Source organism: Canis aureus, chromosome X (assembly GCF_053574225.1).
Source record: "Canis aureus isolate CA01 chromosome X, VMU_Caureus_v.1.0, whole genome shotgun sequence".
Lineage (NCBI taxonomy): Eukaryota > Metazoa > Chordata > Mammalia > Carnivora > Canidae > Canis > Canis aureus.
In genome coordinates, this window is record NC_135649.1 from 98,110,787 (window position 1) to 98,137,390 (window position 26,604).

General features: G+C 39.3%; 1 protein-coding gene and 1 long non-coding RNA gene across 21 annotated transcripts in view; one reads left to right on the top strand and one right to left on the bottom strand.

Annotated features, from left to right (window-relative positions):
• DMD (dystrophin) overlaps nt 1-26,604 on the top strand; it is a 2,162,139-nt gene that overhangs the window by 2,113,254 nt on the left and 22,281 nt on the right. For all 20 annotated transcript variants that reach the window (XM_077887780.1, XM_077887782.1, XM_077887777.1 and 17 more), the window contains 2 exons: nt 17,428-17,671; nt 18,518-18,641. In XM_077887780.1, the coding sequence (XP_077743906.1) occupies nt 17,428-17,671; nt 18,518-18,641 (368 nt within the window). The remainder of the gene's footprint in view (nt 1-17,427; nt 17,672-18,517; nt 18,642-26,604) is intronic.
• The window catches only part of LOC144307791 (uncharacterized), an 85,447-nt gene that overhangs the window by 6,109 nt on the left and 52,734 nt on the right, over nt 1-26,604 (bottom strand). The gene's annotated exons all lie outside the window — the stretch shown is intronic.

Genomic DNA, 26,604 nt, shown 5'->3' on the forward strand with positions numbered 1-26,604 from the left:
AGGACCCCAGGATCACAACCTGAGCCGAAGGCAGACACTCAACCACTGAGCCACCCAGGCGTCCTGGGATTATTTCATACAGTACCATGTGGGGTTCATCCTATCTTCTTACTCAAAGATCCCTAATAGCTTACATGCTGGAAGAATATTCCAGAAGGAGAGAGGAGGAGAACTTGGGGATGATGGGAGCATTGGCCCAAAGGAGGCAGGAGGGAGGGATCCCTGGGTGGCGCAGCGGTTTGGCGCCTGCCTTTGGCCCAGGGCGTGATCCTGAGACCCGGGATCGAATCCCACGTCGGGCTCCCGGTGCATGGAGCCTGCTTCTCCCTCTGCCTATGTCTCTGCCTCTCTCTCTCTCTCTGTGACTATCATAAATAAATAAAAATTTAAAAAAATTAAAAAAAAAAAAAGGAGGCAGGAGGGAGAGTGGTTATGGGCACAAGAGGAGGTATGGCTCTGGATGGGAGAAGGGCCGCCTCTGAAGACAGTGTGGGAGATGCAGAACAGAGGATATGGCATGGGGGCCGGTAGCATCACGGAGTGTTACATGTCCCACAGACTTCACCGGTGATTAGTGGGGACAGTGATTCTCCTAGTTGGTCTGCACATTTCTTTTAAGCTGGACTAGGGGGAAAAGAGGAGTAGGATGTGAGGAATTTCATGAAACTAGGCCTTCCTGTCACTTGGCAACATGTGCCCTCAAGACAAAGGGCTGCAGAGCTTTATGAGATAAAGGGAACTAGTTTTCCTTCATAAATCGGACACCTAAGGTCTTTTTTTGGCAAGGGAAGCCATTGTAGGAGAGATGCTTTAGCAAGAGAAGCTTTAGGGCAGACACACTGAATTTAATAAGGTGGGCAGGAGTCAGCCCACTTGGCTCTCCTCAGGCAGGTAATGGGCTCGTGGGCTGGAGTCCCCATGATTCAGAGGCTCAGTCTCAGACTAACCAGTCCAGTAACTAAATTTCCTTCAGTTTATCTGGAGTTAATCAAATCGAAGCCTGAGGGGACCAATTCATCCCATCCAGTTGCTGGAAGGGGATGGATAACCCAGAAGGACAATTTACTGCTCCCTTGAATCTAATTCTCTTTTTAGCGGTCTCGTTATACTACATGTATTAACGTTGCCTTAAACCTTTTTGGGGAACGGCACGGCATTTGAGTATAAATACTTCCTCTGTTTAAATGGGGAGTATATGTTTTTTAGAGACTGGAATTGTCCCCCCATTCCAGGTCCTCCATCTCACAAACAGGTATCTTGAAAATCAGAATAAAAATCACACTGCTGGGGCGCCTGGGTGGCTCAGTGATTGAGCGTCTGCCTTCAGCCCAGGGTGTGATCCTGGGTCCTGGGATCGAGTCCCACCATCGGGCTCCCCATAGGGAGCCTGCTTCTCCCTCTGCCTGTGTCTCTGCCTCTCTCTCTCTGTGTCTCTCACGAATAAATAAAATCTTTTTAAAAAAATCACACTGCTGTCTAGTGAGCTTAGATTGTTGGCACAGGAAATTGGATAGTTTCGAAGGACTATTAGAAAAACCCAAGTACCCTTCTGCTGATCAGAATATTCAGGATTTCTGGGAGCTGCTGCCCTCTCCTTGAACAGCCTGCATAAAGGTGAAGCTCTTCTAATCCAGAGTCCCTTGTTAGGTCCTTCGCTGAAGACCCTTAGCCTCCTTTTGACTTGTGTTACCATCCCGCTGGGCTGTAGGAGAACTGTGCTCCTCACTTTCTTTAGTTACTTTCCGGGCCCAAGGAGATCATTCCAATGCAGTTAAGCAGAGACGGTGAACGCTTAATGTGTTTTTTCAAAGTGCCAGTGCTACAGAGATGAATAAGCCTTGGTTCTCACCTTCATGGAGCTCAGCATTGAAGAAAAGGCATTAAAATGCAAACAATTAATTATAAACAGTCATAACCCATCGTGACAAACACTCTGGGGGGCACAGAGGCAAAGGATTAATTCTGTCAGGTGAGACCAGAGAGGCTTTCACCAAGAGAGTTGAAGCTAGACTGCAGAGGACTTTTCCAGGCTGACTTTTCCAGGGGAGAGGCTGAACCTTCCAGACTGATGGGGCAGAGAGTAATTTGCCGCCATAGCATGGAATGGGGAGAATGGTAGAGTAGTGGAACCGTAGGTGGAGACCACGGTGCAAAGGACTGTCTATGTCCTATTAAGTAGTTTGGATTTTATCCTGTAAGCAGTTGAACACCGAAGGTTTTTTTGAGAAGAGGCAGAGGGAGCTAAAGCCATAGAGATTGGTAGAAAAATAGTGGAAACAGTTCGCTGAAAGATGGCCAGGTTCTGAGCTAAGGGTGTCGCAAGCAAGTGAAGAAGGGATGGGGACATGCGAAGGTCACTGAATGAATGAGGCCAGGGGAAGATGGAATAAGGAAAAATTGGATGATAAGAAAATTTTTAACTAGGGAATGGGGAAGTGATCATTCAAAAGCAAACCAGACAATGTCGTACATACAGGAAAAGCTACTGATTGGCAAAGGTCAGTGCATAGGGAAAAGGAACTGCATCTGGGGGCCATGGAGTTATATTTGTCCCAAGAGACTCAAGGGGCAATTTGCTATACTGATATTATGTACTCACTTTCCAAAAAAGGATTTGAAAAAAAAGTGTAGAAAGAAGATTCCCACGGTTTAAATCGTAAAGCAGTGAACATAGTAGGGATTAGCATAGTTGATATAAATGAGATTCAGATTTGGTCCCAGCTTCCCTGCCCCCAGTTGGGATATGAGGAAACATAATTTGTTGATCTCTTAATGTTGGATGAAAGAAGCATGCACCTGCCTAAGGAAACACGGTTTTCCTGGCTCTAAATAGTAACAAAAATAAAAAATGACTGTCGTTTAAGCACCATGTCCTTGGCTGCGGATGGGAACTTTTCTGAGTATGTAGAAGATCTTATCTAATCCTTACAGTGACCCTATGAAGGAGAGGTTGTCTTCCAAATAAAGATTTTGTGGCACCAAGTATGAAGGACATGTCACACAGCTAGCAAGGAATGGGGCTTGGATTCAAACTCGGGCGGTCCTGGACTCTTAAACAGTGTTAACACTTGATGTGATCATTGGCTAGTGTCCTTTTATAACAGAGACTGAAGGAAGTTGTATGTGGTAGCTTCTAGTCCCTTTGATAATTGTGAAAAGCTTAACATTAAAGGCCAAAGAGCTGATGGTATTTCTCCATGGAAGTTCTCTGTTGCCTAAAATGTGTCCTGCAGAATACCTCTAAGAAGCTCTTTAAAAAGTAGTTCCAAGGACAGACAAGGTCTACAAACACTTGTTTTGGAAAGTCATGATCAATTAACCTTTGCATTGAGGAGTCTAGAAGTAAAGAAACAGGATTAGCTTTGTTTAACCCAATGTTGCTTACACATACTTGACCTTAGCCCAACTGTAATGTTCTATGGAACACACTTTGTTTTGGGTGGGAAATGCAGATCTGTACTAAATTTTGAAAATCAGGCAAGGAGACAGCACAGTTGGCTCTCTCCTGTGGTAGGTGAGAAGCCCAGCTACTGTCTTCTGGGGGACATTAGAGGAAGTGGCTCTAACAGGTGTCTCTGCAGATGAAGCCTGGATTTTCTCACAGTAGTTATTTTTGATTTGCTCTAGCAGTGAAGCCCTATAAATGCAGAAACTAAAATGATTTAGTCTGGAAGATCCAAAGATAGGTATTAAGTCATCTCTCATGGCCATAGAAAATTCTTTCTGCTCTATTTATGGAACATCCCAGTGAGTAACCCTGGCTTTCTAATCACACCACACATAAGAACTTCCACCAATAACTTGACAAAATTAACCTGATATATGGAGTTCTTAACTGATTGAATCTTGAAAGATGTCCACCAAAGATAGCCACTTCCACTTCTATCACCATTACTGTGGAACCTTTTTTTTTTTAATCAGTTAGATGCAAAGGCCAGTTGTTACTTGAGACCTCTCCTGGATTGTGATATATATAAATGTGTATGATCAATTCATAGAAAGATATTTCTTCCTCTTTATCTTTAACAGGAATGCAGGTGTAGCATTCATCTCAACAACAGATTAAGGTATAAATTTAAAAGATGTGTAGCTACTCTGTGGTCCTGTGGAATGCTACTTGAGGAAGCAGATTCCTTTTCTGGCACTGAAATGGTAGAGCATAAATGATCAATATATCAACATTTGTGGCTTAGCAAGTTACACTTCATGGACCCCATGGCTAATGGAGACATACAGGAGACTATCAAAAAGATAGGTCTGAAGTTTAAAAGAGAAGTCTGGACAGAGGAATAATGGGTTTGGAGGTGTGTAGATGGTGGGCTTAAGGGAGGTGGAGGCCTCAGAAGAGGTTAGGGACCTCCTAGGAAGAAAATATACATGAAAAGACGATGAAAGACTTCATGGTGTAGTTGACTGTAATGGGTATGCCCAAGGTAGAACTAGTTTCCTGGTGTATATTACTTAGGTAAGTGGATGGCTTCTGCAGATGACTCAACATACCCTTTTTCATTTCCCCCATTTTTTTAAACTATCTTAAAAACTAAAGTTGACCCTTTTTTTTTGTATCTTGCAATTCTGGGTTACTTATGGTACCACTCTGACTACCAACTATAGGTCATAAATAAATTCCTATGATCCTTTTCCTATAATTTCCTATTAAATTAAAGTGATTATTTCAAAGATAGAAATAATTTGTGTTTTTTGCTTTAGCAATGAACATAATTCCCAGTCTTCTGGCATTAGGGTAAGGCCCATCATCATGGTGGCACAAGGTAGTATCCCTACACACCAGAAGGTGAACTCTAGAAGAGTGAAGGACTGTCTCATAAATCTTGGTAGTGCTGAGTGTACAAATAAATGTTGATTAAATGAATGGATGAATACCCTCTGTAATTTTCCTGTGCCCAGATGGATATTTTTGGTTGATTTTTAGCTGGCTTTCTTGCTTTTCTCATTTCTTAGGTTCTTCTTTCCCCGGATTCTTTTTCATCCTTACTGAAGTTGTTCGATCATTTTCCACTAGAGTAAAAACATCTATGTTGTGTAGGTTGACCCAGACTTGAGCATTTTCTGGGCTTATTAAAATTCATCATTCAAGGGGATCCCTGGGTGGCGCAGCGGTTTGGTGCTTGCCTTTGGCCCAGGGCGCGATCCTGGAGACCCGGGATCGAATCCCACATCAGGCTCCCGGTGCATGGAGCCTGCTTCTCCCTCTGCCTGTGTCTCTGCCTCTCTCTCTCTCTGTGACTATCATAAATAAATAAAAAATAAAAAAAGAAAAAAAAAAAGAAAGCAAAAAAAAAAAAAAAATTCATCATTCAAAAGTAATGAGAAATATCTGCATAGATAATTCTCCAGGCATGTATATACCCTTTTCCTTTTATATATACATGGGTTAAACTCAAATCTTCCACCATATGAGAGAGCATAAGAAAATTAGTCTTTACTAGGGAAATATCTTGTGTGCTATAAGAAGGAGGATTTTGAATCTAGAACTTAATTTTGATTATGAGGTTTACTGAGATACAACTCACCCATTTAACTGTATAATTCACTGGTTATTAGTATAGAGTTGTGCAACTATCATCACAGTCAATTTTAGAACAATTTCCTCACCCCAAAAAGAAACCCCTTACCCATTTTTAGTCACTGTCCATTTTTCCCAAAAGAACTTTGCTCCAGCCCTAGCTGGCCACTGATCTGTTTTCTATTTCTGTGGATATGTGTCATATGAATGGAATCATACCATATGTGGTCTTGTGTAAGTGGTTTCTTTCATGTAGCATATTTAAAGAGACATATATGTTGTAGCAGGTATTCATTCTTTATTACTGAATGATATTCCATCACATGAATATGCCACAATTTTCTCAGTAGTCAGCAGGTAATGGGCATTGGGTTGTTGCCACTTAGTACCTATTATGGATAAGGCTCCCCTGAACATTCATGTACAAGTGCTGGGATGTATTTTAAAGAAATGATTCTGTGGTTTCTGTCATTGTAACAGAGGAGGCCAGAGGATCAGATATGGCAAGAGTGTACAGCAGTGTGTGCCAACAAGTGAAAAATAGGCCATCAAGATGAATTTACTGGGAGAATTTAAGACTGAGTCTAACTACTCATGAGGGACTCAAGCTGGGACACACAAAGCTTAAAATTATGATTCTCCTAGCTACTGTTACAGCTTTTTGCTGACCACAGACAATGAAAGTTTGATATTTTACTGTATTTGTCTGAAAATTGAAACATACTTCTCCCAGTGGTACTCTTCCTGGGGACCAGATTCCTCACTTCTAAAGCCTCTTCAATCCTACTGTGCTTTTTGAATGGTGAAGAGTAGCCACTGTCATTTTAGTTTTGGGTTTTGTATGTCTGCCTTATTTCCAGCTGTACAGTCAGGATTTTTTAATGAATTCTTTTCTTCTTTCATTGAACTTTTGATTAATACATTTATTCTACAGACAATAGGGTGTTGGTCCCTGATCAGGAATTTGTGAAAAATATCTGTCATTGAAGATAAAAAAACTAAAGCCAATTGATATTGTCATGTTCTGTCTATTAGAACTCAAGTAAGGTCTCCACTGTGTGTCAAGGGCATATCCCAAAAATAGAGTACATCTAGATACATTAACTCTGTAGACTTGGTCTGAATATTTTATTACCACAATAATCAATGGCCATAATTTGGTAGTTTTAAGGAGATCTCATCCTAATGATCTTAGCTCAGTGCTTTCATTTTGCCTAGGTGTTCAGCTATGATACATTTGACTAGAGCACACATGGAAAAGACAAAATTCCCAAATTCTGGAGTTACTACAGTAATGACGGGGAGTTAGAACTGATGTATATATAAAGAGAGGATAAATACTGAAGAATCCATTTTGAAGCACTCTATGTGTGTATTTTCTGCCAAGTTCAGTAGGTTGATTGCTATCATTTCAGATAACTTAAGTACTTTTTCTTTGGTAAGGAAGCTTTTATCCCACCCGAGTTCCAAATCTAAAAAGTACAGAATGTAGAAAGAAAGAAGTAATAATGATGAACACTTAGAATGCACTGGCCCTCGTTCTAAGAAAGTTGCATATATGGAATGTAGACCATATACTGGCTCATTAATCCTCCTGATGAAATGGGTGCTTAAGTCAGTGGCCTAGCTTCAGCACATGGCAAAGCCTAGTTGTGAATCAAGGTCTTCCTGACTCCAAAACCATGCTCTCAAACCATGTTCTAGTTTCCTCCCCAGCCATTGGTGGTAAAAGACACCAAAAAGGCAGTGCGTTCAAAAAAAAAATCTTACTTTTCTTTACATGCTTCAACGTCTCTTTTAAAATGCAGAAGTCACTGGAAGAAATGGTACATTATTATAAAATCCCAGTAAGGTTTAATAGACTTATATAACACCTTTATGCTGAGTAAATTTCAGTAGGAAAGGCATTGGAATTGAGAGCTCTGAATACATGAAAGGGTGATAGTGTTAAGAGAGAAATATTAGAAATAAGAACCTGAGGGGGGGGGCAGGGAGCGGAGGGGGGTTCCTGCCATTTTTACTGTTTTGCTTAAGGCAGACCCAAAATATGCATACTTCCCACCCTGTGAGCTTCTCCTTAATTAACACTGATCATGCAAAGGCACACTCTCCATCTAGTTTAGGAGTATTTCTGAGTTGGTACTTGATAAAATTTTACAGTGTAGCTTTTAATCATTTTATTATAATTGAAAAAGCTCTGTGCAGTTTCCTGTTTTTAAAATAATTCATGCTTGCAAAATTTATCTTCCCCCTCCCCTTTTTTTAGAAACTGCTAATTTGTTAGATTTATAGTATCTATAATAGTTCTATATGATATACTAAATTTGCCTGAATCCAGATTGGTGGATGTGATTTAATTTAGCTGCTTTTTATATAGTATGAGGGTAAAGCTGGATTTCTCTGGGCCTAATCTTTTTAGGTGCAGACCTTTATAGTTTTCTTACCCTTATGAAAGAGACTCTGTGTGTTCATGCTTTGATATACAGGTCAGTGTCTAATACTACTAAGAAGACTTTGATGACTGGCAAGTGCTCTTTAGCTCTTTATTTCAATAATACCATGATACGATTATGTAATTATACTCGGCATGGAAGTTGCGTTTAAAGAATAGATAACTGACATTGAAAACACTTGGCCTCTGTGAATTCATAGAAATTACACAAAACTTCTTGTCATGTTCTTTATCATAACCAGCATGTGGGTAGTTATGATTGCTAGAGGGGCCAGGTGCTTTCATGTTTCAGCAGGTAGACGTAAGGCCAATTTGATTTTTCTCTTATATCCATCAGTTGCTTAGGAAATTTTCTTAAAGTTTGTTTATTTATAAGTAATCTCTACCCCCAGCATGGGGCTCAAACTGACAACCCAGAGATCAAGAATTTCAGGCTCTTCCAATGAGCCAGCCGGGTGCCCATGCTTAGGAAATATTTTCTTTTTAGTGTAACTTTTTGTTCTAGAGTAACATTCAATACTCCTAGAGTAGTATCCATGAAGTTCTAAAGGAAAGAAGAAATGAGCCAACAATTTACTCATTAACAGTTAAAATTTTTTATTTCTAACATCTTAGTTATAATTTTTAATTGAGGTATAATTGACATACGTGTTATATTAGTTTTCGGGTGTACAACATAGTAATTCAGCAATTCTGTACAGCATGCAGTTGCTCCCCACAATAAGTGTAGGTGCTTTTATTGACAGTATTCCTGTACCCTATACTGTACTTTTCATCTGCATGACTATTTTATGACTGAAAGCTTGTACCTCTTATTCCCCTTCAACTCATTCACCTTGTCTCCCTACTTTTCCTTCCCTCTGGCAACCACCAGTTCTCTGTATTTGAGTCTATGCAATTTGTTTGTTCCTTTTGGTTTTTAGATTCCACATGTAAGTGAAATCATATGCTTATTTGCCTTTCTCCAACTTATTTCATTTAGCATAATACTCTCTAGGTTCATCCATGGTGTCACTAATGGCAAGATTTCTTTTTTTATGGTTAATATTCAATTGTGTATATACCACATCTTCCCTATCCATTTTTCTATCAGTGGACACTTAGGTTTTTGCTATTGTAAATGCTGCAAAGAACATGGGAGTGCATTCATCTTTTTGAGTTAGTGTTATCTTCAGATGAATATCCAGAAGGAGAATTTCTGAATCATATAGTAGTGCTTATTTTTAATTTTTTGAGGAAACTCTATACTGTTTTTTACAATGGCTGTACCAACTTACTTTCCCAGCAACAGTGTTCCATGGTTCCCTTTTCTCCATCTCATTGCCAACACTTGTTTTTTGGTTTTCTGATACTAGCCATTCTGACAAGTGTTAACTGCTAGCTTGCTGTGGCTATGATTTGCATTTCCCTGATGATTAGCGATGTTAAAAAATTTTTTCATGTGTACATTGGCCATCTGTATGTCTTCTTTGGAAAAAAGTGTATTCAGGTTCTTTGTCCATGTTTTAAGTGGATTGCTTTTCTGGTATTGAGTTGGAGGAGTTGTTTATATATTTTGTATATTAACCCCTTATCTGATATATCATTCACAAATAAGTTTTTTCACTTAGTAGGTTGCCTTTTTGTTTTGTTGATGATTTCCTTTGCTGTGTAGAAGCTTTTTACTTTGACATAGTCCTGACAGTTTATTTTTGCTTTAGTGTCTCTTTCCCGAGGAGACATCCAAAAAAATATTGCTAAAGGCCAGTGTCCAAAAGATTATTGCCTATTTTCTTTTAGAATTTTTATGGTTTTAGGTCTCACATTTAGGTCTTTAATCCATCTTGAGTTTATTTTTATGTATGAAGTAAGAAAGTGGTCCAATTTCATTCATTGGCATATAGCTGTCCAGTTTTCCCAGAACCATTAATTGAAGAATCTGTATTCCTCCCATTATATACATTCTTGCCTCCTTTGTCAAAGACTATTGACCATTTAAGTATGTATTTATTTCTAGGCTATATGTGTCTTGATTAGTACAAGTTTGTAATATAATTTGAAATTTGGGATTGTAATGCCCTCAGCTTTGTTCCTCTTTTCTAAGATTGCTTTGGCTATGTCGGGGTCTTATGTGGTTCCATACAGATTTTGGGATTATGGGTTCTAGTTCTATGAGGAATACTATTGGTATTTTGATAGAGATTCCTTTCAGTTTTGTAGATTGCTTTAGGTAGTATGGATATTTTAACGATCTTTTTCCAATCCATGAACATTGAATAGCTTTCCATTTGTTTGTGTCATCTGTTCTTCATCAAAGTCTTGGAGGTTTCAGAGTACAAGCCTTTCATCTCCTTGATTAAATTCTCTTCCTGGGTATTTAAGTTTTATTCCTAGGTATTTTATTCTTTTTGATGCAGTTGTAAATGGTATTGTTTTCTTACTTTGTCTTTCTGCTACTTCATTATTAGTGTATTGAAATGCAACAGATTTTTACTTATTTTATTTCCATAAACTGTACTGAATTCATTTATTCTAATAGTCTTTAGGGTTTTCTCTGTATAATATCATCTTACCTGTAAACAGTGGCAATTTTACTTCTTCCTTAGTAGTTTGGATGCCTTTTATTTCTTGTCAGATTGCTGTGACTAGGACTTCCAGTAATCTGTTGAATAAAAGTGGTGAAAGGGACATCCTTGTCTTGTTGCTAATCTTAGAGGAAAAGCTCTAAGGGTTTTCACATTGAATATTATGTTAGCTGTGGGTTTGTCATATATGGTCTTTATGTTGAGCTCTGTTCTAAATCCATTTTTGGGGAGTTGTTATCATAAATGGATGCTAAAGTTTGTCAGTTTCGATACATGAAGTGAAAGCAATGATCATATGGCTTTTATCCTTCATTTTCTTAATGTGGTGTCATGTTGATTTATCATTTAAACATATCACTGAATTTGGTTTGCTAATATTTGGTGGAGGATTTTTTTCATCTGTGTTCATCAAGGATATTGTCCTGTAATTTTCTTTCTTGGGAACTATTTGGGTACAATAGGTATTAACTCTTCCTTAAAACACCTGTGAAGCCATCTGGTTCTATCCTTTTGTTTGTTGGGAGTTTTTTAATTTACTGATTCAATTTCATTACTACTAATCAATATGTTCAAACTTTCTGTTTCTTCCTAATTCATTTTTGGGAGATTGTGTGTTTCTAGCAACTTACCTAGGTTGTCCAATTTATTGGCATATAATTCTTTGTATCTCTGTCATGTTGGTTGTTATTTCACCCCTTTCATTTTGTATTTATTTAGCTACTCTTTTGATGAGTCTGGCTCAAGATTTATCAATTTTGTTGATCTTTTCAAAAAACTAGCTCTTAGTTTCAGTTTCTATTTCATTTTTGTCCTCTGTGATCTTTATTTTTTTCCTTTCTTCTATGAACTTTAGGCTTTGCTGGTTTTTCCTTTTCTAGTTCCTCTTCTAGGCATAGGTTACATTATTTGAGACTTTGCTTTTTTCTTGAAGTAAGCCCGTATCCCTATAAACTTGCTTTGCTACATCCCAAAGATTTTGAACCATTGTGTTCTCATTTTCATTTGTCTCTATGTATTTTTTTTATTTCCTCTTTGATTTTTTTGTTGACCCAGTCATGGTTTACTCTCCATGTGTTTGTATTTTTCCAGTGTTTTCTTGTAATTGATTCCTAGGTTCCACACCCTTGTGGGCAGAAAAGAGGCTTGATGTGATTTCAGTCTTCTTAAACTTAGACTTGTATAGTGGACTCACATGTGATCTGTCTTGGAGAATGTTCCATGTGCACTTGAAAAAAAATGTGTATTCTGCAGTTTGGGGATGAAATATTCTGATTAGGAAATTTTTTAAGGTAAATTGGTATCTGGACAACCATGTTTGTACATTTGATGACATAAAATTAATCATATACATTTACATGAGTATAGAATGAAGGTTTTTTTTTTTAAGGCTCTATGGAGAATAAGAAATTAATACTGGGAGAATTCTTTTTAGGATGACTGGCTGCTGGAAGAAATTGTGGTGACAAAAGCCATGTGCAGTGAATTTGAATTAGTGTTCTTTAGAGAGCTACCAGGGAAATAGAATTTACAAGATAATCAAGAACGTAAATAGATTCTCTGTGAGTCGTCATCTGATTGCTGACATATATTCAACTATATTGAAATGACAGCATAAATACATTCCAACAATTAGAGAATTAATATGGGGTGAGATGTACATGTATAACTTCAAGAAAAGCAAAATATATATTGGTAACAATATAAATCAACAGCCAACTGTTAAAGTGAGTAAACTGTGTATTTGTGGTTAAGCTTTAAAACAACTCACCTTGGAATAGGGGTAAGTATCCCATTGGTCTTTTATGAAGATGATCTCTGCTACATGCTTTATAAATACTGTGTCCAAAAAAAATCTAGTATCATGATACACTTTGAAAGGCATTGGCATAGATATTTTTAAATATAGAAGATAACTTTAATTCTAAACTCCTAACAAAAATATGCCCTAACAACTCTGCCACACTGACTACATTTATTGGGAAAAGTTGTCTCTAATTCGATACCTTAAATATTAGTCTTTCAAATAAACACCTTTAAAAGAGAATATGAACTCCAAGTACTTGGTATTTGTTTTCTGGCCAAGATACTTTTTTGTAAGATACTTCTTTTGAGCTATTTTTGAACCTTTAGCATGATTGCTTGTCCTGCCTCAGAACTGTAGGAGGGAAAATTCATCCCTCAAAATCAAGTTTGTTATTGAGCTTAATAGATTTATGTATATCACCTATTTGTTAGGCTATTTTTTATAAAGACTTTCTTTATTTAAGTAATCCCTACCCCCAGTGTGGGGCTTGAACTCACAACCCTGAGATGAAGAGTTGCATTCTCTCCTGACTGAGCCAGGTACCCCACTTCCTTGGCTCATTTAATCCTGTTATGGTAAATTTACATTTGAATGCATATTGAGGGAACATTGACCATACATCTATAAAATCAACATGTCCTGGTAGGCTTCTGATTAAGATCACATGAGCTCTTTTTTAAGGGCATCTTCCTCTGCTCCTACCATTGACCAGTCAGTGGTAGATAACATATGGAATGCAAAGACGAAAACCACGGCATGCATGGTGAGCAGTGTGTGGGGATAAGTTAGCAGACTTTCAGTTCCTGCTGTAATAACAGGAATTAAAAGCCTCTTTAAATGCCTGGCTCGGGGCCCCCACCTTTTAAAATCAGGGCTCCCAAAAAACACACTTGAGAGACATACACACAGACAGACTGATACTTGAAATGAAAAATGAACAATTTGGGCTGCTGCAGGGTACTACAGCTTATCTGCAGCCATGGATGCAGCATTACATTCTAATGCATAAAGCCTGGGAAAGAGGTGAGGCATGCAGTTGCAAAGAAGAGCATCACTTCACAGCCTTGAAACCAGGACCTGAACCATGTTGCCTGGTGATGAAATTTAGCAATAAGTGCGTTCATGCCACTCAATCTAAGTAAGAGCTATAATCTACCAATATAAGATCTAGCTCTAGACCAGAGGTCTTGGGTGGAAGCGGCCAAAAACTACTTGAGAGGTGAGTTCAGAAGGAGAAGAAATAAATAAGGAAATACCATTTATTAAACAAAAAACAATGAACCAATGAACTGGGGCGCCTGACTGTCTCATTTGGGAAAGCATGCAACACTTGATCTCAAGGTCCTGAGTTCGAGCCCCATACTGGGTTATAGAGCTTACTTAAACAAATATGTACAAAAATAAAGAACCAGGTGGATCTTCAAAAAAAAAAAAAAAACATCTTTGGGAATGCAAACTATCGTCATTGAAATTACTAAACTCCATAGACAGGACACATTCTAGACTGTACCCCATCAGAAAAGATAAGGGAATTAAAATATATAAATAAGCAATTAAGAGAAAGGGAGAATTAACCACAAGGCTCCAAAATATATCCAGTAGGAGTTTCAGAAGAACATGGGAAAAATGGCAGAGAAGCCGTATTTGAAGCCACAATAGCTGGGAATCTTCCAGAACTGAAGAAAGATATGAGTCTTTAAGGAAATGGTCTCCTGAGAGAAATTTCCAACATCTGGGAAGGCAAGAAAGGGCCTCCATAGAGCAATTGGTATTCTTTATAGCCAAGCTTTGGGAAGCCCTGGCAGATTCAAATGAGCCTTTTCTGGTTTTCACTGGAAAACATATAAGCAAAAATGTAATGTGTTGTATATACTAAGCTGTACAAAGGCACTAAGCTGAACAAAGGCACTTATAAAGAACTCATAAAAGAGAGCTCTTTGGACAACTAAACTCAGAAGATGAAGACACCAAGGAAGATCTCTCTAGAAAAGGTAGTCGCCTGTCTATACCTTTGAAAAGTAGGTGGGAAGATGGTAATCATTTGCTGTATTATCCTAAAGTCCGCATCTAAAAATAGTGTTTTCAAAATGAATAGTCTGCTAGAAAGAAGAATCTTGAATAGGATTCTCCATTAAAAGGTGGTGTTAGTTGGGACTTTTCGATGAAGGTGGATTTCTCCTAGTGAACAACTCCAGGAGGGAAAAACAGTAACTCCCATCAAGTGAAAATTATAAACATTGGATGCTATTTCAAGTTCACAGAAACACTTAGATGATTCTCAGTTAAGTAGTTAGGAATTGGATTTAATTAATGCCAACAACTACATACATTGGTTTCCACCTAGAGGACTAATGTGCAGAATCTGGCTTAGAGTAAACTTGTTTTGATAAATTGTCTTATTACTCCTTTGTCAAAGCAGCTTGCTATGAAACAAAGTACATACACACAGCTCTCCTTGAAGATTAACAAAAGATAGATAGGATTTCAGTCAAAACAGGTCAGAGATTATATTTCTTTTTAAGATTTTATTTATTTACTTGAAAGAGAGGAAGGGACAGAGAACAAGCCGGGGGAGGGGGTGGGGATGGCGGCAGAGGCAGAGGAAGCAGCAGCTTCGCCACTGAGCAGAGAGCCTGATGTGGGGCTCGATCCCAGGACCTCGGGATCATAACCTGAGCCAAAGGCAGACACTCAACCGACTGAGCCACCCAGCACCCCAGAGATTATATTTCTGTATATTAGAAAGATCAGGTATTTATTTCCCCTATGACTTTCAACAATTCTAGAAACCTTGTAAAGTTAGGTCCAGGATAGAGCTTTAAAAAGAAAACAGTAATAGATTGGATTTTGTCTTCTTCCATGTAGACATCAGCATTTTGGAAGCCATGCCACCCCCTGTGGCTCTTTCAGATAGGGAACAACTGAAAATATTTCCTTAACTAGAAACCTGGTCATAAGATGATCTTATTTTCCCAAGCTGGGCAGCAGGAAAGCTCTGCTTGCATCTCATGGCTGTTCTCTGAGATCTAGACCTCCCCCACTTGTGGATAGGCATTTCTCTCAACTGACGGTGTATCATCTGCAAACAGTGGATTATCTGTCATCTTATTTTGGCATTTACTGAAACTGGAAGAAAGAGATCAACAGTTCTGATCAGGCACATGGTAGCCAATATTAGAAGTGTCCTCAATTGGAATTAGAGCCTCAGCAATTCTGAAGCAAGAAGGTAATCTACAACCTTAATAAATATATTCATTGAAAAACGTAAATGGTTTCAGCATTCAGCCTGAAGAGCAAGAGGAAAAAACACAGTACAGAACATTATTAATGGATATAAAATAAGATTGAAGAGACTTAGCACATTCTTGGATGTGAAGATTCCCTAACACCAAGCCACTTCTTCCCCATTGAACCTATATACCCCCAATGTCATTGGAACCCCAAATTTCAACAATAAGAGCCAAGACACTTTTAAGGCAGGACAGAGTAGGAGGGCCTACCAGACACCAATTTATTTTAAGTTGTAGTGTGCAATCTGCATGGGGACATAAAAATAAAGCCACAGAACAGAAAGCTCAGAAGCACATTTGTGTATTTATGGGTGCTTGATGCATTGCAGAGCTACCCTTAGAAATCAGTGAGGAAAAGATGGACTCTACAGTCCAAGAGGCTGGCTTCATAACTTATCTATGGGATGGGAAGTAAAATTAGATCATGTCTTTACATCAAGCACAGAAGATTCTGGGTGAATTAAACTTTTAAATGCAGATAGAAGGGATGCCTGGGTGGTTCAGTGGTTAAGCGTCTGCCTTCGGCTTAGGGTCCTGGAATCGAGTTCCACATCGGGCTCCCTGCATGGAACCTGCTTCTCCCTCTGCCTGTGTCTCTGCCTGCCCCTCTCTCTCTCTCTCTGTGTGTGTCTCATGGATAAATAAATAAAATCTTTAAAAAACAAAAAAATAAAATGCAGGTAGAAGGTTTTCTTAAAACATAAAAAGCAGAAAACGTGGAGGAATATATTAAAGGTTAAAATTTGTGCACTAAAGGATGCCATGAATACAGTTGAAGATTTTGCTAGAACCCAACAATTCCACATCCAACTAAGTTCTATAAAGAATCTCTTAAACAGGTATCCAAGGAGACAGAAAGAAGTTAATTGCATCTTTGTTTGTAATAGTGATGGGTGGAAACTTAAATATCCACTGACAGGTGAATGTTGTTGACCTATTCAAGCAGCAGAATAATACCTTACAACAATTAAAATCAGGGACTATTATGTATCAACCTGGATAAATCTCCAAAATGGTGTTGAAGGCAAAAAGCAACTCTTAGAATGGTATGTATCTTCTTAAACATAATGTTCGTAAAGTTTAAGAACATGCAAAATAATAGCTAGATTGAATCACATGAAATGGCCACTTTTGTAGGTAAAACAGCCAAATAACAGCATCATGACTAAGTTCAACCTCATCTTCGTGGTAATGATAGACACGGAATTCAGGATGGCATTATCTCCTTGGGGGCACTGGGAAGGGGGGAACTGATCGGATATTGAGGAGAATACATAGGAAAGCTGCAGCTTTATTTCTTCAAAACTTTTTGAAGAAAATACGGCAAATGTTTAATTTATGAGAAAACAGTGCAGTGGGTTCATGGTAACACTGTTACTATGCTGTTACACATTATTGTTGAAATGTTTGATTTTTTTAAGCAAACCTGTGTTGACAGAGGTATAAAAATTTGTAATCTCATGACATTATAAGGAAATAGTTGTAAAATGACTGAATCCGTTGCTGCTTGCTCATCTGAACGTGGCACTCATAAAATAAGAGGTTGAAAAGCATCTCCCCTCACACACCGGGCAGACGCTTCCAATTTTCTTTCTTTCTTTTTTTTTTTTTTTTTTTTTAAGCATTGCGAAGATCCTCATCATAAAAACCATTCATTAAGTACCTCTCTTTTGCTTGCTGTTGTGTTTGGTGGTGGTCAAATGTATCTCTCTGCCATTTTATATGAAATCTGATGATGATTTTCAACTTTCTGGGTCTTTTTTCTCTTCTCACTTTTTTGATGCCAACAGAAATCTGCAAGCAGAGTATGATCGTCTAAAGCAGCAGCATGAACACAAAGGCCTGTCCCCACTGCCATCCCCTCCTGAAATGATGCCTACTTCTCCCCAAAGTCCCCGGGATGCTGAGCTCATCGCTGAGGCCAAGCTGCTGCGTCAACACAAAGGCCGCCTGGAAGCCAGGATGCAAATCCTTGAAGACCACAACAAACAACTGGAATCCCAGTTACACAGGCTCAGGCAGCTGCTGGAGCAAGTGAGGCCCACATCTCTCTAACATGGGATAATTGCGAAAAGTGCTGTTTCCTCTCTTATCCAGAACTAAAAAATAGAACTCAGAGTCCCTTTTAGGATTGCAAGAGGTATCGATTTGTTGGGTACTTAGGATGTGCCTAGCAAAGTACTGGCCATGGAGGGATAGAAGAAGGGGAGGAAAACTAGTATATCTTTTTATATTTGTTCAAGATTGTTTCCTACAAAACTTTTTTATTGAAGCTATTTAAAATTTATCTTGGGGGGAAAAAGTATTGAAAGATTCCCACTAGTTTCCTAAAAGTGAAAATCATGCCTCTGGAAATAGAACTCTTTTGTTGTTGTTGTTGTTTGTGGTTTTTTGCAGTTGGTCTTATTTTCTGGTGTGCCTTTCAAATTTTACTAATCCCTGAAACATAATTTTTAAAGCCTCCATTGAAATCCTAGCAAGATAGTGCATTGTAGTAGGTAGGCCCTACCTGCATAAAGCTTGAATATGTTCCCTCCATCCTGTGACTTAATACTTTACAAAAGTATAAAGTCTCTGCTATACGATTATAGTCTCAAATGGTTTTACCATTCTCACATGACCTTCTAGGTCTTTCAGTTGTTTGGTCTAATGATTTTATGTATCTTATTCCAGTGTAGCCGTAATTCCTTTTCAAACACGTAAGGGGCACAATTCAGATACAAAGACAGTATTGATGGAGCTTATCAACAGCAAAATTTGGGAGGTTTCTATGTAGAAAAGGTTCTACTTTCTGAATCCGATGAGTCATCATTTTAAACTTATATAATTATTTGAGTGTTTATTATGAAAACTAATGCTGCTTTCTTTTGGCTACCTTAGCCCCAGGCAGAGGCCAAGGTGAATGGTACAACGGTGTCTTCTCCTTCTACCTCTCTTCAGAGGTCAGACAGCAGTCAGCCTATGCTGCTCCGGGTGGTCGGCAGTCAGACTTCAGAATCCATGGGTAAGTGTTTCTCTTAACCACTCTTAGATGTTGTTTTCTCTTCAGGTCTGGAAATGGTGAACTGTTTGCTCGGATCATCAGCTAAATCACCTACTATCAGCTCTGTACAAGCCATGGTCATAAATGTCTTTAGAATACAAAGATGAGTCACATAGTCCAAGCCCCCTCAAAAAGCTGGCCATTCAGCTACTCAGAACAAAATAGTGTAGTATTTGGGTTCATTCATTTTGGAGAACAGCAAAGGCTTTATGATGAATTGGTAATTCTGCATAGTTTGGAAGGGTGAAGTAGGAACCAAGCACTCTTTGAAGGAGTAGCCTAAGTGGAGATGTAGAGATAAAGACGTTTGGCCCAGGGCAGCAAAGAGCCAGTAGTCCATGTCAGTAGAAAAATCAGGTCCAAGCAGAAGGGGTGGGGTAGAGAGAGGGAAATAATGCTGCAGAGGAAGATTGGGGTCATACTACAATGACATGAGTGTTGAGCAGAGGTGTTGGACTCACTTTGGTCAGAAAAGAATATATGTCGGGTAAGAAATATCTCCCAAGAGGTATCCCGGCAGCTGTCTGTGGCCCAAAGTAACCCATTGTTCCACCTTATAAAAGTTTTAAGAGGCAAACACAAAGGCCAAACTATGGGAGTTCAAAGTGTAGGCTAGCTAGGGGTCAGAAAGGAGAAGACTGGGAGACTTCTACTTGAAAACAGAGTATTTAGGGCTATGCGCCTGCCTGGGCAATGATGGGAGAGCATTGGGTTAGAACCAGATAGTGATCCTTGTGACTGGGGACACGCTGTGTTTGAGAAACCAGCAGGTCGTAGTTGTGTGTGGAAAGTGAAAGCACAGGTCCGTATCTGGTGTAAAAGAGCCGGCTGGGGGAGGTGACAGTGTGCTCTGCTCCATGGAAGTAGGAGCTGGAGGGTGTGAGATAAGAAATGTGTAACAAAAGGGCCTGGATCCAGTGTCTTGAGGAAGACCTCCCTCTGGGTGATGGGGTAATAAAGGAGTGGAAAGCAGGTAGAATGAAGATCTGGGCAACAGGTCAAAGAATGCAAAGAAATGATGGCTCGTTGGATCGTGTCAATGCATTAGCCAAGAGAATTGTGAAGTTGGAGAATGTGTGTTTTCAGTGAAGTAAAAGATCGGGTAATTTTGAAAACAAGTGAGGCCAGAGCAAAGTGGAGATCCTTTTGGAACATTACAAAGTTACAATGAGGACTTAAGTAAAAGATGAGTTTGTTGAGGAAATGGTCTAGTGTCATTCCTGCCTAGGACTGGGTTCTCAGAAAACTGGAGTGCATGAGGCATAAATGATAATAGAATGTCACCAGCTGTTTGCTTATTGACTTTTCCTGCCATGCTAGATTGTGAAGGCCACAAATACTTTATCTATCCCCTTCATTTATCCTGCTCTTTTTTTTTTTTTGAAGACTTACTTATTTTAGAGACAGAGCGAGCAAGCAAGCATGCATGTGGAGGGAGGGGCAGAGAGAGACTCTTCAAGCAGACACCCTGCTGAGCACAGAGCTCGATCCCACAACCCATGAGATCATGACCTGAGCTGAAACCAAGAGTCAGGCACTTAACCAGCTGAGCCACCCGGGCACCTCTGTCCTCAGGCCCAGCATGAGGCAGCCCCATGTTTTGTTTCCTTTTCCGTGGATCCTAAACTGGTTGTACTTGACCCTCTTGATCTTTCCTCACAGAAAAGAAGAGACCTGTGTCTCTTTGATTCCTCACACTTAAAGCTCTGGTATCATAGTGTGTCGACAAATTCATTTTATTTATACTTAAATGTTCTATGAGAGTAGCATATAGAGAGGTAAAGTGCCAGACAGAAAAGAAGAATCAAGGCACCACAGTCAGGAGAATTTCAAAATTGGACGTACTTTCATGAGATGCCTGTCTATATCTAAGACCCGGCCTACTGGTGAGCTGCCAAAGACTATACGTGGAGATCACTGAGAGGGGGCTTTTCATGGCTTTGACAAGACCAGGGTGGTCGGGCTTATCAGATGGTAGTGAGGTTCTGAGGTGATGGAGATACTGAGGAGGTTGTGCGAGGGGGCTGCAGAGGGCTGGGGAAGCAGTTCCGATGAGCTTCAAGACCCTCAGGCAGTGGGCAGAGTCCTCTGTTCCTCCAGAGAAGTCAGACCTTGCAGGAAAGCCAGGTCCCGGTTGTCCTGAAAAGGAAGAAAATGTGTGTGTGGAGCGGCTCTCCTGGCTTTATCCCAGCTCAGTGACTGAGGGCAGTGTTCGCATCAGATTCTCTTTCCCTGCCATGAGATCCGAATAGAACCACTGGACCACTGGGACTGAAAACAATAGTTTGGCACGCGAAAAAATGTCTGCCTCTTCAAAGTCTGTAAACTCCAAAACCAATGGAGTTTTTGTACCTTGCTTTGAAGTAAGCAGAGCATGTGAAACTGTACCGCATATTTTAACAAGTGAGATTCTGACCCCTGGGTGCTTAGAAGCAGTGATTATATGTAGGCCTGTCAACACTGGCCTAGAGAAAGAATCTCCAAGGAAGCCCCCAAATCACAGCACACATCAGGCTGTGGTCCTGATGGTTTGCAGAGCTCAGAGGATCACAGCAGAACGGAAAACAAGACGTGTTCTATGTGGGTGAGTTCAGCTAGCTAGTATAAAACGGATTGGCTGAATTTGTTCTCTGAAAGAAAAGACTAAATGCAAAGGTGATTTTTTTTTCAACTGTGTTTTGGTGGGGGGGACCCAACCCTCTTCTTGAAGGATGCACACAGGTACTTAAATAGGTGCCATGTGTATCTTCCCACTTTGAAAGTCTGAGCTGTGTGATAAGGCTGGGATTTAAAGAACCATGTTGTGGATACAGAATTGCGTTCTTTAAATAAATCCTCTCCCAATGACATTCTAAAGGCAAGCATGGGTGAAGTCTTACTGGGTGACCTCATGAGTAACCTAATGAGTTAGAGTGCTTCCTCAAACCATGAAATACTTATCACTGTGTCTCTGCATACCATATGTGTCACTATACATTTTTTTAAACTGGGACCGTGTTTTTTGTTTTGTTTTGTTTTTTAAAGATTTTATTTATTTATTCATGAGCAACAGAGAGAGAGAGAGAGGTAGAGAGAGAGAGGCAGAGGGAGAAGCAGACTCCAGGCAGGGAGCCCGACATGGAACTTGATCCCGGGACTCCAGGATCGCACCCTGGGCTGAAGGCAGGCACTAAACCACTGAGCCACCCAGGTGTCCCTAACTGGGACAGTGTTGTGAAGCTTATGTTCTATTGGAAGAGACAAGGAAATTCACAAAGTTTGGGTTTCGTGAGTTACGTATCCAGGAGCTTCACTAGCAACTCCTTACCTCTGATGAGCCATTCCCTTCTTCCCATCTTCCAACTCACTTTTTCTTAAAAACGTTAAGAAGTTCCCTAGCTTTTGCCTAAGAATTTCAAACTATGACAGAAATGGAGTTAATTGAAGTTTGCCACATTTGCTTTATTTTACATCTTTATGCATATGTGCACATTAGGTGTTTTGCAGTTTGTTTTGTATATTTAACTGACCCACTTAATGATTAAACCCGAAATACTTCAACATGTATCTTCCAAGGTAAAAGATACTCTCTTACATAATCACAAAAGAATTATCGCACTCAGGAAATTAACACTGATATGATACTGTTAGGTATAATTTAAGTTGAAATTCCCTCAGTTCTGCCAGTAACATTCTTTACAGCTTTCTATTTTTGTCATTCAGGATCCAGTGAAGGGCCACATTTTGTATTTAGCTATCATTTCATTTTAGTCTCCTGTGATCTAGAACACTTCCCTAGCCTTTCTACATTTTTCATGACACTGACATTTTAGAAGAGGTCACAGCAACTTGTTCTATAGGATGTCCCTCACTCTTGGATTCAAGTTAAATATTTTATATCCAATTATCACATCGGTGATGTACCTTTCTCAGGGCATCACTCAACTTTCCTCAAGATTCTCTCATTAGCCCCTTCCCTCTCCCTAGATGATCTTTCCAGGTCTTGGTTTCTGGGATGTTGATAACCATAAGTCAAGATTGCTAGGCCTCTCCTGAGTGTCTTTTGGATAAAAATGTAACCCAATCTGAAATCCTGGTCAGCCTCCAGAACATCTTCTAATTTTAATACCACACAAAGATAGTCCTTTACCACCCTTTCTTCCATTACCTGCCTTCTTTTAATTTTTTTAACTTTCTTAAAGTATAATTGATGGACCAAAAACTGCACACATGTGTACTTCTTGGTGAGTTTGGACATATGCAACACCCCTGACATGACCACAAACAAGGTACTAAATATATTAATCACCAAAAAAATCAGCTGAGGACAGTACTTAAAGGGCTCATAAGTATTGAGCAGGGCTCGGCTCAGAGGCCCCAGACTGAAATGCACCCACTCTTCCTTGGAAGAGGCCTATTTGTTTACCGCATAAGTTTCAGCCTGAGGTAGAGGTTTCTAATGTAATACACATCTAAGGGCCACCTGAAACAGTCTCCAGAGACTAGGGAGGCCGGTGGGTACCACCTTCTCACTCTCCTGCCTCCCTCCAAATCACGTATCTCATGGAAAGGAGAATGTACACACATCTAATGCTCTGGTTTTCGTGGCTGTCATCCAGTTAACATAACTTGATGATCTGGCTCTGGTGGCCAGTAGGGCTTGTGTTCATAGGTTTGGTGGGATGGCAGTGAACAAAAAAAAATGTAAATGGAAAAAAAATGTAAATGGCTGTTGCCCAGGACTCAGAGAAGAGGGAACAAACACCAATTCCATCTCCTAGCCTTTCCCTGAAGAAGGTATAGATAGCTGCATACTCTAAAAGCTGCTGGCTGAAATACATTTGAAAACTGTACCAAATGTACAGAGTCCTAGAAAAACATAACTTTCTAAAACTGATTTGTGGAGAAATATGAACTCTAAATAGTTTTATAGCCATTGAATAAATTTAATCATAGTTTTAAAAAAAAGGTGCTGGCTGAGATCCTCCCCTTTGGGACACTGACAGGTCTTGGCATGCCCTCAACTACTGGGTGACACCAAGAACCAAGAAGGCTGCTGGGACAATTACAAATGTTTGAAAGACAACCAAAAGCTAGGGCAGGGTTGAACGTTAAGGTTCATCTCCTACAAGAATTTTAAACCAGTCCAAGACTGGGAGAGGTGGGTGTTTTATCCAATGAATGGAAACCAACACAATGTCAAGGAAAAGGAAATGGGATATGTTCCAAATCACAAAAGATGTTAATAAAATGGAGGTAAGTGGTTTCCCTGATAAAAGAGTTCAAATTATGATCATAAAGATGCTCATTGAGGTCTGGAGAACAATACATGTAAGGTGAGAACTTCAACAAAGAGATAGATAGTACCCAATAGAAATCATGAAGCGGAAGAACACAACAATTGAACTGAGAATTACATGAGAGGGGTTTAATAGCAGACTGCGTGAACGGAAAGAAAGGATGAGCCATCAAAGACAGGACAGGAGAATCCATCTGCTGGAAGAGCAGAAAGTAAAAAGTAAAAAGACTGAAAATGGCCTAAGAGACTTATCAGGATACTCCCAAGCAGACAAATATTCACATTATAGGTGTCTCAGAGGAACAGAGAGAGAATGAAAGGGTCAGAAAACTTCACTAACTTGAGGAAGGAAACAGACATCCAGATCCAAGAGCCCAGAGGAATTAAAAGAGACCCACACCAGGACTCATTATAATTGTCAAAAGATACAGACAAGGGAGAGAATCTTAAAAGCAGTACACACAAGACCAGCAGCAGATTTTTCAGCACAAACGTTACATGTCAGAATGGAGTTGAATGACACATTCAATGTGCTGAAAGAAATAACTGCCAACCAGAATACTTTATCTGGCAAAGTTGTCCTTCAGAAGTAAAGGAAAGATAGAAAAAGTTTTCCAGACAAGCTAAAGGAGTTCAGCACCACTAGGCCCATCTTACAAAAAGAGTTTTAAAAAAAGCCCCTTCAACTTAAGATGTATTTATTTTAGAGAACGAGAGAGCAGGCAGGGCAGAGGGAGAGAGAGTCTCAGGCAGACTCCATGTTGAGCATCCAGCCCAACTCAGGGCTCAATCCCACAACCCTGAGATCATGGCCTGAGCAGAAACCAAGAGTGAGATGTTTAACCAACTGAGCCACCCAGGCACCCCCAAAGGGACTTCTTTAAGCTGAATGAAAGGGTACTAATTAGTAAGAAGAAAACATATGAAAATATAAATCTCCATGTAAAGGTAAATATATCATTACATTCAGAATAATGTGATGGAGGTGGATAAATCACTTAAAAATTTCATATGAAGGTTTAAAAACAAAAATAGTAAAAATGACCAGAATAAATTATTAATGGGTGCACTAGATAAAAGGATATCAACTGTGACATCAAAAATATAAAATGTTGTGAGGGGAGTAAAAATGTAGAGCTTTAGAATGCATTCAAAACTTAGTTGTTACCAGCTTCAAATAGACTGTTACAAAAATAGATTTTATGTAAGCCTCATAGTAACCACAGAACAAAAACTTGGAGTAGACATACAACAGAGAAAAAGAAAGAAATCAAGGCATATGACTACAGAAAAATCATGAAACCACAGAGGAGGAGAACAAGAGAAGAAAGGAACAAAGGAAATACAAAATAGCCAGAAAACAATTTTGAAATAAGTACATCACTATAAAAAATTACTTTAAATCAAAATAGAATGAAGTCTCCAATCAAAAGACCTAGAGTAACTGAATGGATTTAAAAGAAAAAAACAAAACCAAAAAAGACCAAGCCATCCAGGACCGGTATGCTAACTGAAATAAGACTGAGAAAGACCAGTACCTTATGATTTCACTCCTAATGTGAAGTCTAAAAAACACAATAAATGAACAAACAAAATTCAGTCAGATTTATAAATACCGAGAACAGATGGCTGCCAGAGGGGAGAAGGGTAGGAAGCTAGGCAAAATGGGTGGTGGGAAATCCAGGCTTCCAGTTACAGAATAAGTCACGGGGATAAAAGGCACAGCATGGGGAATATAGTTGATATCATAATAGCACTGGATAGCGACAGATGGTAGCCACACTTGTGACAAGCATCACATAAGGTATACAGAAATTCAGTGATTATGTGGTACACCTGCAACTAATGTGACACTGTGTGTCAACTATACTAAAAAAAACTTGTTAAGAACACCCATCTATATGCTGCCTCTAAGAGACTCACTTCATATGTGAGGACACATGGAGACTGAAATTAAAGGGATGGAAAAAGATATTCCATAAAAATGAAACCAAAACAAACCTGGGGTGGCTACACTTAAATCAGACATGCTAGACTCGACAACAAAAGGCATTACACGATGATAAGGGGTCAGTCCAACAAGAGGGTATGACATCTGTGCCCTTTTATGCACCCAACATAGGAGCACTGAAATATAGAAAGCGAATACTAACAGACCTCCAGGGAGAAATTAACAGTAATACAATAATAGTTGGGGACTTCAGTATTCCACTGTTCACTAATGGATAGATCATACTGACAGAAAATGAGTAGGGAAACACTGGACTTAAATTATTTGACACCTTAGACCAGGTAGATTCAACAGATTATATAAACATTCTATCCAGAAACAACACATTCTAGAGCACAACTGAAACAATCTCCAGGGATAGAATGTATGTTAGAGGCCACAAAACCAGTCAGTAAGTTTAAGAAGATTGAAGTCAAGCATCTTTTCTGACCACAATGGTCTGAAACTAGAAATTTGTTACAAGAAGAAAACTGGAAAATTCACAAATAGATGATGAAACAACATCCTCCTGAACAACATGGATCAAAGAAAAAAATCAAGAAATAAAAAAATACCAAAAAAAAAGAAATAAAAAAATACCTTGAGACAAATGAAAGTGGAAACAACATACCAAAATTTATGGGACATGGCAAAAG